This window comes from Coffea arabica, chromosome 2c (genome assembly GCF_036785885.1).
Source record: "Coffea arabica cultivar ET-39 chromosome 2c, Coffea Arabica ET-39 HiFi, whole genome shotgun sequence".
Lineage (NCBI taxonomy): Eukaryota > Viridiplantae > Streptophyta > Magnoliopsida > Gentianales > Rubiaceae > Coffea > Coffea arabica.
Window position 1 is genome coordinate 26367520 of NC_092312.1, and position 11216 is coordinate 26378735.

Sequence of the window (11216 nt, forward strand, 5' to 3'; positions counted from 1 at the left end):
AAAAAACTCTAAAAAAATAGCGATCCAAACAAGACCGCTCTCGCATGGCATTTTTGGTGGAGATGCATCTCTATATTAGCCAATAGCTCACTTTGGAAGTTGGCGAAAGCAAAGGTGATAAAAATGATCTGTTTGCTTCCCATTCTCAGATGAAGCTCTGCCAAACGAGAATGTACAGTTGAATAGTATGGATTGTGGAATCAATTGATGCCATGTAAGAAGTCAGCAACACGCTTCTTCAGCTGGAGCTCAAAGAAAAAATCATTTACACCTGATTTCCTTGGCCCATGGATGTGATTTTAATCTTTGGCAATTTCTTAGCTGCCGAAAAATAAGGCCTTGTTTTGGTTGAATTTGTTATCGAGGAATTTTTCTAATTTCTTTTGGTGATATTTGCTTTTACATATCTCCGTATCGTATTTTTATTTCACATACACCACATCTGAACAAAATATTACAATAATTGGATACAAAAACTCCCTACAAAATACAATCCAAACGGGTTCTATTATTGCTACGTTTTCCATGAACACATTTTCAAATAATCTAATAACGGCCTTGTTTGGACAGCAATTTTTCACACAAAACTTACTACATTTTCCAATTTTTTTTTTTTTACTTCACATGTATCAAATCGCTACAGTAATTTTTTTTTTACGAAAAATCCACAAAAATGCAATCCAAACAAGGCGATGCCGATCGCCAATGAGAAGATGCAAGGAACAATTCCCAAAAGATAGCACCAATATTTCCTTAATGATATGACAAGTGCGGATTAGCGTTCAACACAGTCAAATTTGGCACCCCAGTAAGAATCTTAGTTGCTATATTAACAGTTTTTAAGTCAAAAAGCCCACACACATTTATCACCACAAATCCAAGATCACATTTTGCTTTGCACTTATTGAATAGACAGCTTAAGCGAATCATTTGACTACAAAAGTTGGATGCTAAGAGATATATAGTCCAATGAGAGTCTAAAGCAGTAATGGCTTGTGGGGGGGGGAATAGCTTACTATACATAAGAGATATTTTTGTGGGATGTTCAACTACTTGGACTAAGTGAAGACTAAATCTGCCTTTCGAAAGGGATCATAGCCAACATACGATGGTTCTTCAATCTTACAATCCAACAAAAAGGAAGAAAAAAGGTCAGCAGTAATCTTATCTTTCCTTCATCTCCACTCTTCCCACCTATCACTATCTGTACACAGGCAAGTCTAGACCGCAGGGTGTGAACATTGTGGCTGTTTGCTTGAACAAATGCACTTTGCCCTGGTTTCCGTGAGTGTCTGAAGAAAAAAGAGGACGAGCATGAGATAAAAGGAGAATTTTAGGCGAGATTCATGTGACTTTCAGGTACGAGAAAGTGATATCTTGGCCATACCTGGACTTGGTTTTGAAGGTCTTTAATGTATTCAACAGCCAAATCCAACATATCAGCTGTGTTTGTTTGCTGCCAAAAAATGTCGGGCAAGAGATCTCAATACCTAACAGTTTCCAGAAAAAGTAATGATCCCCAAATAAAGCTACAAGAAACCTACCTTGTCCATATTGGGAAAGAGCTCTTGTAGCTTCTTCATTCTCTCGCTTATACGAGTACGTCTCATCTACAAATGATCAACATAACATAATTATAGATGAATGGCTGCACTTCAGATTTACAACAAAAACTTTTATTGTTTTCAATGGCTGAATCTCCAAATTTGGAAATAAATGTAGAGATGTACCCTCTCTGCAATGCTGCGGGGATGCGTGGCGCAACCTCTTTTTGCACGTATTTTGCAAGGAACAGAATCTTGTTGAAATTGCATATATTTCTCTATGGCGGCCATTTCACCAGCAGTTTTTGGCAAACTCAAATGGTGAATTAATCCAGGAGTTTGATTTCTAGGTCCACCATCCTGATAACAAAACACAACATGAGACAAGAACACGAGGTACAATACAAGGCAGGCTAATTTTCCGTACAATCCAAAACATCACCTGATTTTCCAATCCATTGAAACTAGAGTACACCTTCATGTCACCATCTCTGTTTCTTTTTAGGCTATTGAATGGAGAATCGCTCCAAGTATCATTAAGAAAGCTGGAGACATAGCCTTGGTTAGTCTCATTTCCATTCCCCAATTGTCGATGCTCAGAGCTACCCGTCCCACCGTTCTGATTCCCATTTTCTGCTATGCTAGGCATGAACCTTGAACTGGAAGATGGTCCAGAGTTGAAGTTAAGACGATTATTCAAGCCACCGGTTGATGAGCTTGCTTCCCCATTGGTCCCGTTACCACTTCTGAAGTTTCCAACTTCTCCCACTGCATCAAATCCTGAGTTCATTCAAACAAATCTTATCAACTGATGCTTCAAATAATGGGAACTTATACCAGCAAATTTAGGTAGATAAAACTCAAACCTTCTAAATACTAAATTCAGGCATAAATATAATATCATCGCCCCATCAAATACTAATGGAAAAAGTAGTGACTGCAGGCTGCATCTACCTTGATTAGCAGCTTAGACATAGTACCTTCCATTGACAAACCATTTGTTTTCCCCGTCTCCCCAACCCAAACCAAAAATAGCGAGTCTCAGCCTACACAAAAGAAATACTCCACAAAAAATAGGACGTTCTTCAACCAGACAATTGTCTCAATTTACTTGTCAACTTTGCAATTCCTACATCTTCAACCTCCAGGTATAAGTACAACCAATCCATCATCACTTAACAGTAGAAAAAGAAAAGAAGCAACCCTTTGTAACGGATCCAATCCGAAAGAAAAGCCTTAAAAGTCAAACACCATTTTATGAAAGTAAAGCCAAGATAGATCCAGGCCTGACTTTATCCAAAGCTAAGTCACAACCAATCAAACTTGCCACCCTTGCATCACTAGCTCATAAGCACAAAAATCCATATTAATTAGCATACAAAACAGCAAGAAATCAACAAAGATGATTGAGAATAGATTACCAGAGAAAAACCCAGCTGGAGAACTGCTTTGCCTGATGAGATTTGAGCCATTAGCATTACTGTTCATCCTGACTTGACCTTGATTCTCCACCCCAAGTGGGACAGTATAAGATCCAACAACAGTACCTCCACCTGCGCAGACAGCAGCCTGATACCCTACAGAAACCATAGTACTACTACTACTGTTACTACTGCAAAAGCCATTTCCGTTTCGATTTTGCTGCATTCCAGATGGGTTTGATTCCACCTCATTCATTTCCAACTTCATAGCCCCACAAGAACCCTGCGGCTGTACTTGCTGCTGGTGCTGGTGAGGATTGTTCCTCTGATGATGATAAGGACTTTCATTAGTGGGTTCATTCAAGAAAGCTGAAAACATTGAGTCAGATTCAGAACTATCCCCATTAGTATTACTACCACCACTGGTATTGGTATTTGTAGTATTATTATTGTCCTTGCTGCTATCTAAATAGCTAGCAAAATATGCACTTGGAGCTGATCTATATCTCATCAAGCCACCGTTCTGCTGCTGAAAATGGGCTGCAGCTGCTGCTGATGCTGGTTGCTGAAAAAGATCTGAACTTGAATTCAGGATTTCTTTACTACTCTTGAAAAAATCCCCATCCAAGAAACCATTCCTGAAGCTATTGGCACCACTCGAAGTATTACTAGAAAACATAAGATTATTACTTATGTCTCTAGAAATTGCCTCTGGACTATACATGTTGGACGAAATCTTTAGTCCTAACAGCAAAATATTAGCTGAAATTAATAAAATTTCAGGGTTGGGAGAATTCTTCTTTGGAGAAGATTTTGTAGGAAAGAGGGATGATGAAGAAATATGTGTGAATCCCAGAGACGGTATTGATGGCATATGAGTGAGGGCTGCTAAATCTGGAATATTTATTGAGTTGCCTTTCCTCAAACTGTCCACACCTTTTATCAATATTACAGATATGGATTGCTGACGCAGCTCTGTCCGGATTGATCTTCAACTTTAGTTGAATTGACAATTCTAACCACGAATTTGGTATCAAATTCTCAATACTTGGATTTCTGTCCTAATCACATTTATCTTCGTCTTCTTTTTTTTTTTTTTTCCTTTTTGACTTGTTTTATTGTTCTTTTTTTTTTTCATTGATTTAAATTGTGCAATGTGGATGTAATAATCTTTTCATTCCGTTCCAAATCGAATATTTTGGGTTGATGTAGCTTAGATGGTGCGAATAAAGTTGAAGTAGGTATAAGTACATTACGCTAGCAAGTTAATTTACACATTAAGTTCAAGAAATCTAGTATCAATTGATTTAATAAACTTGAAGTGAAAAAAAAAAAATTGGATAGGAGTTTATTTGGATGATTTATTTGAGATAATTACTGAAGCATATTTTTATGATGTAATATATGTAAGATAAAAAAGTGATTATAATGAAAAAAAAATTGTTGAAATTTGTGAAGCAAATTATTTTATTTCAAATCATCTCAATTCAAACACACCCATTAAGTGAAAATAGATTGCTATTTAGACATGTTACCACATGGTATTGTAATGTCTCAAAATATTCACATAACTATTGTATTATCGTACGTAATTGGAAAAAGAATGGTAAAGTAAATTCACTATAGCAATTAGCAGATGAACCTCAGAATTATAATTTTTATTTAAATTCCTTATTATTTTGCATATATCCATGTAATTGTTCTATCATTATATACAAAATGGTTAACTCTCCACCACGATGTTAAGTACTTAACTAAAGACAACACTCATATTTCAACTAATAACATTACAAAAGTTGCTTTGTGTCAAATTTCACTTTACATAAAAATACAACGAAGTTATATGGATATTTTAAAAATAATAAGGATTATTTAATAATAAGCGTAACCACAAGAGGGTGCAAAGTAATTTACCCTATAACAATAATGAAAATCCCTAGTAATTTTAAAGCTCATAAGTAGATACAAATGTCTAAATTGTTACTCTTTGTCTCCTGTCTTTGATGAAAACCTAGAATAGGTAAGTGTGTAGAAATAAGGGATGGATACACTTAAAATGTAGAAACAAGAGAAATAGAAAAAAAAAAAAACAAGTATAGGAGAATTGAATTGTTGGTAAATTTTATAATTACAGCTTGGACTAACTCCATTTTGCACCCTTCAACTTGTATCACTTTTTTGTTTTGTATCCTAAACTTTAATTTTGGATATTTTATACCCTAAACTTTTAATTTTGGATATTTTGTACCATCAACCCTTAAGTTTGTCCCATTTAAATCCAATAATTAAATATGTTTGCAGAATTAATGAGATAAAAGATGGTGAAAATTAATGATAGCATATAGTTTTGTCCTAACTACTTATATTATTAGCAAAATTAACGAAAATGTATTGTTTTACTTTTGCAACAATATCTAGGCAACTTTTGACTGCTTCTAGCATATTATCATTGATTTGTTACGTCCTCTATGCTGTCAATTTTGCTAAAATTATTAGTAATTAGATTTAAATAAAATAAACTTGAGAGTTTAGAGTGTAAATTATCTAAAATTGAGAGTTTAGAATGTAAAGCGTTGAAAATTAAAGTTTAGGGTGTAAAACAAGTTCGACAGTGCAAAGTGGATTTAGTTCTTATAGCTTTGGTGTATGTATATATATATATATATATACACTTCCACATGGGGAAAAACATTGCATTATGTTGATGTGTTACAAGGGAACTAAAACCGTCAATTTGGAAACGAAGAAATATATATCAACTGCCAAGTCTTAACGCTATGAATGTTGACTAGCTCTGATGTGCGGATAGAGTCAACAGAGAAAATAGAAACGAGAGGCAAGATCAAACTGCCAGGTCCCAATCCCAAAAAAGTAAGAGTTAGAAACAATACCTACCGACGTGAAATTCCAGCTTTTGATGTAAATATACATTCAAAAGAATAGTGAAAGCTGCATAACTGATTTTCTTTTTTTTTTTTTAAACATACAAGAGAACTTATTCCCGATTGCTTCTGATTCTCGAAAGCAAATTCTCAGAATCCAAAAGCACCATCTTGTTGCTTTCAATTTTTAATAGGTCTTCAAAGTAATTAAGAATAGAAAAAAATATATTGTTTAGAATTAAAAGCTATGATCAGGTCAAGCTTTCAAAATCATTTGAACAGGCCCTTTCCACAGTATTCATTGACTGAATTCTAACATAAATAACTACTAATGATTTCATATAGGAAAATTTTACTATAACCGCCGTACACGAGTAATATGACAAATACAAATTAAAAGATGATTCATATTATAATTTTTTGAAAGTCACGTGTTCATATGACATGAGTAAATCTTATACACACTGACAGTATACATACTGTAATCATTCGATCCATAACACATGTACAAAAGTTAAAAATTCAAATTCAAATTTTGTACATTTGTCGTTCGTTCAAAACTGACAGTGCATTCACTATCAGTGTAGAAAAGATAAATCCACGTGAAGTAAGAAAGTTTTATATACGCTGACACTATATACATATCCTATTTTAAAAGTTACTTCTTGTAAATGAACTCTTTTTTTATTATTATCTAATATAATCAGTTGTGAATACGATCGAGAAATGAATTGGATGGTAGGAACGGTCCGAAATGAATTGGATGGTAGGAACGAAAAAAAAAGTGTAAGTGAGAAGTCGAAATGAATTGGATGTTAGGAACGAAAAAAAAAAGTGTAAGTGAGAAGTCGACATGCACAGGTTCAGAGTTCCGACTAATACTACGAATGTTGTACAAAGATACAAAAACGTTGTTGTCTTTGTCGTTAAACTTAACGCTATCTAAAACTTTCGAGATTACGAAGCTTAGCTTAGGAGCCAAATGACCCTACACTTCGATCCAATCCAATCCAATATGAACGCACGACTAAACGTGCCATTCCCGTGTGCTCTTTGACGGCCAGGAAGAGCCAAAGCTGGCGGCTTTTCGTAATTAAAAATCAATCCGTGTTGATAATTAGCGGCGCTTGGCTCCTCCTGAGAAACAAGAAACCTCTAATCAATCAGCCAAGGCTGACAACAATAATATAACTTGTGTCTGATGTTTATCTAGAAGATTTATCAAAAGTAAACAGCTTTGTAAAGTAGGTAGCAGGTCATTTTCTATTAATTATCTCGAGGGGTATACTCCAAATTCTCTTGACTGCGTACCAAGCAGAAAATGCAATTATATGATGAGTGTTTTGGTGTGATAAGTTAAACAGGTTTTCACTATATAGAGTGCGGCAGAAACGACATTTTGGTCAAATAAAAAAAAAAAAAAAAGAGCAGGTATAATTCAAAAGGCCAATAATTTATGGCTATTTGATTTTCCTTTTTTTTTTTTTGTCATTTTTGGGATGGTGAAAAATGTTTTAGGTGTTCGTAGCTTTATAAACAGAATATTTGGTGAGCTACAATATTGTGTTTTGGAAGGATACATTAGTATACGAGCATGTGTGCTATCCTTTAACAAGGTAAAGTTTATCAAAGGTAGACTAACAATTTAATTATAGATTAATCTTCTAGTAATCGGGTGAAAGCTCTTCAAATTCTTCTTACTGCTTGATTTAATCTTTTAGTGGTCAGACGAGAGTTTTTAGAGTTCTCCTTATTGCTAGGTTCAAGGTTTGGCCGAACCCTGCGGTTTCCCGAATCTAGCAGCATGTCGGAGGTGTGGAGAGCGGTTCATACACTGGGAGTTGGTTGTCGTTCGGGAGTGTTTGAACAGCGAAATTATCCCAAATAATAATATTTTGCTTGCATCATAAACACATTTTTCGATCCACTTTTTTATCTCACTCACATACATCATATCACAAAAAGTGCTATAGTAATTATTCCAAATAATATCTCAAATAAAACTCTACCCAAACAAATGGTTTTGCAAGCCTGAACGTGAATGAATTGATACAATAAGTAATAAAGAAAAACCCAGTGGATGAAATAACAATGGTCCAAATAATTGATAGCTGGACCTCAAAGTCAATGGAGATTTTACTAATTTGATGAACATTGCAAGTTGGTAATTGATATATAAGGAGAAGAGACAAAATTGCACTTTTCCTTAGTAATAATGACCACCCAATCAAAAAACAACATTTCAACAAAATCGACGGGACATGAATGCCAGCGCTGGATTGGTCTGTCGGTGGAAGTAGCCTTTTTAGGTGAGTTTCACCTGTGTTCGATCCCGGGCAGCAATCCAGTTGTTATTTTCTTCAGCATCGTCAACATCGGTCGGCCCCGCTCTGCTAGAGCGTTGTGGGATTAGTCAGGTGTAAACCCGAATACCCACAGTGTTGACAAAAAAAAGACAGGAACATGAATTGCTGCATATCTTCATACATGCATGAACTCAAAACATTAAGGTGGGCAAACTTCCATCCCAACCACCCCTGCCATTGAAAGCTTGAGGTTTTTTAAGAAATCGATTATTTATTGGACGGCTTTTATTCATTAATTGGCATACACATTTGATCCGTAATGCAAAACACATTAATTGGCATACACATTTGATCCGTAATGCAGAACATAAATGAATGGACAAATAATTGAGATTCACAAATTAATGATACATAAATATGACCCAATTTCTGGTTGGAGAGGTGGAGAGTCAACCCAGATAAATAGGGTTGTTTGACTTTATTCGCTTTAGAAGAAGGTAGGAGAGATAGAACCTCTGGTTGACCATTTTAATGCTGCTACCATCCATCACATATTTTCTCCCTTTCAACTTTCTGGTTCCTAATTCAAACTGTGGACAAAAAAATGTAGTGCAAATATATGTTTCTTCGATTCTTTCCAATTCTTCTTCTTTTTTTTTAAAATTTTTATTTTGGGGTTTTTCTTGCCACAATGTGTTTTGACTTTTCTCCCCAAATTCAACAATACAAAAGTCAACACTTAAAAAACCAAAAAAAAAAAAAAAAAGATGCAATAAAAAGATTCAAGTATTCAATAATGAAAAACAATAAATTTTGTTGGCCAAAATAAACTTACCGTCGTTCCCATTTTCTTTACTTTGTTGAACATGTATTTTGCTCTGGCAAGCTAACTAGGAGGATCTCACCTAATGACATAATCAATTCAATATAGGCACTTAGCTAGGGCACTGATTAAGTTGACAACACACTATTATATGCTAAAGCACTATTATATAAACAGAACATGACAAGTGAGGCTTCTTATTCTAAGTACTTAAAAGATTAGTCAATAATCTCAATTCAAGAAACCATGTGAGGAGTAGTAATGCCCCGCATTTGATGGTTTTCCACCATCCAAAACAAGCAAAACTTCCGGTCAATAACTCATTGGGAGGTTCCGAATTCGGAACCTTTAATTTACACACAAAAAAATATATATATGGTCATTGAGAATTTTGTTTGGATGCTGGCAACCCTCCAAGGTGCCATAGCTTTATTTGCTGTACAATCAACTGCTAAGTCAACAGATATAATGATGCTAATGACAGTAAGAAGCATAATAATTAATGCAGGATTAGTCCTAAGGCAAACTTAGCAATAGTTCTTGCCTTGCCCTCTTTGATGTTTCAGTATTTAAAATGTTTAAGAAGATAAATTTATTATTTGGCAGAGTACTTAGGGGCAAAAGTGAGACCGTACAGCAAATAAAGCTATGGCTGAGAATTTTTTTTCCCTTAAAAATTAAATTTCTATAGAATTGAAGAAAAGGAGCATGTTTTTATCATTTTGTCCTTTTAGAAACAGTCGATTCACTTATAGGTATCTTTTCTTCGTAAATATTAATTCTTGAGGAACGTTTTAGTTTTTTTTTTTTTTTTTTTTAACTTGAAGAAAGTATTCGCTCCATTTAAATCTGCGCTGCGAAATTAGATGATTTTTCATGGATACCCTAAAAAAAAAAAATACTTTAGGAATATGCCCTTATTCTTGGAAACTTTTATGAAATCCATCCCATGGCAATTTATTGGAGCATAATAGCATATAACATATTCCATGATAAATTTCAATTTGATCTTGTGCAATCTTTTTCACTCTCTCAACTTCCATAAAGATTGTTGTCGATTCAACAAGGATAATATGATACAGTATAGTTCAAGTTAACGTGTTGTAACTCAAATAGTAAGGTGTTTTCATCCTGTGTGTTGAAGTACCAATTCGAGTCTTGTCTGTTTTCATCAGCTAGTGCGTTGATGGTATTGTCTCAACTTTTTGCACCTTAACTTTTTTTGGCGTAGGAAAGAAAATGGGAAAACGATCCGTTTTATCCTTTACATTTTAAAAAAATATTTTTTTTTTCATCTTCACTTTTAAAATAAAGTGAATTCGTTCTTGACATTTAAAAACTAAAGTTATTACATCTTTGAATTTGAATCTAATCACCTAACAACCCGATTACAAATTTCGGGAGTATAATTGGTAAATCACTTAATTAATTCAACTTGATATCCATGCGAAAATTAATGAACCCAAAAGGAAAAAGTAAAAAAAAATTATAATATAAAAAAGATGGATTAATCTTTCCTATATTGTCATTGTATATGCTGACGGATCTGGATATCTGCCATATCATTTCAATTTAAATTTAAATATCAAATTTATATGTATGGTATACATCTAGATTCACAAGTATATATACAAATGGTGCATGAAAAAATTTATCTAAAAAAGAAATCCTACTATTTCAAGACACAGGAATAGACTTTTCGGCTATAATTTTTTATTTTTTTGGTTCAATAAATGTCATGTGAATGTGATGGAGTTAACTGAGTGATCCATCAATTCTATTTCCAAAATTTGTTACTGAATTACTGGATGATTTGATTCATACTAAAAGTTGGTTTCAGAGATATAATAACTTTAATTTTTAAATGTCATGGACAAATTTACTTCATTTTAAAAGCAAGGAATGAAAACAACATTTTTACAAAATGTGAAGGATGAAACAAGTCAGTTTTCCAAAGAAAATCATATATAAATTTCATATTTTTCTCATAATCACAGCCTCCCTAAAGAGTTATAATGGGAATAATCTAGTATGGAATCTATTTCTCCCTCTTATTATTAGCGTTCCGGTGCTTATAATAACGAATCCCAATTGATGCAATAAAAAGGCTCTTAAATTTGTTTTGGTGATCTATTTATTTAGGAAATAAAGAGCAATTACTCACTATTTAATGTTGTGTTGTATCCTTTTGAAGTTCCTAAAGTACTTTTTACCATTCAGATGTTGGAATCAGCAGACAC

The 11216-nt window shown here is 34.0% G+C and overlaps 1 protein-coding gene across 1 annotated transcript; it reads right to left on the reverse strand.

Moving 5' to 3' along the window:
* Nucleotides 1–862: 862 nt before the first annotated feature.
* LOC113727059 (uncharacterized) lies at nt 863–3862 on the reverse strand. The gene is made up of 6 exons (XM_027251031.2): nt 2966–3862; nt 1987–2324; nt 1731–1904; nt 1545–1610; nt 1388–1456; nt 863–1292 (listed from the first exon to the last, which is right to left on the reverse strand). The coding sequence occupies exons 1-6, from the start codon at nt 3837–3839 to the stop codon at nt 1221–1223; spliced, it is 1593 nt and encodes a 530-aa protein (XP_027106832.1). The 5' UTR covers nt 3840–3862; the 3' UTR covers nt 863–1220.
* Nucleotides 3863–11216: the final 7354 nt, after the last annotated feature.

Coding starts and splice junctions, on each gene's coding strand:
- LOC113727059 (XM_027251031.2), bottom strand. CDS start 3,839: ATGCCATCAATACCGTCTCTGGGATTCACACATATTTCTTCATCATCC. Junction 1,905..1,986: donor TCAATGGATTGGAAAATCAG/GTGATGTTTTGG, acceptor TTTTGTTATCAG/GATGGTGGACCTAGAAATCA. Junction 1,293..1,387: donor ACCTTCAAAACCAAGTCCAG/GTATGGCCAAGA, acceptor TTTTTTCTTCAG/ACACTCACGGAAACCAGGGC.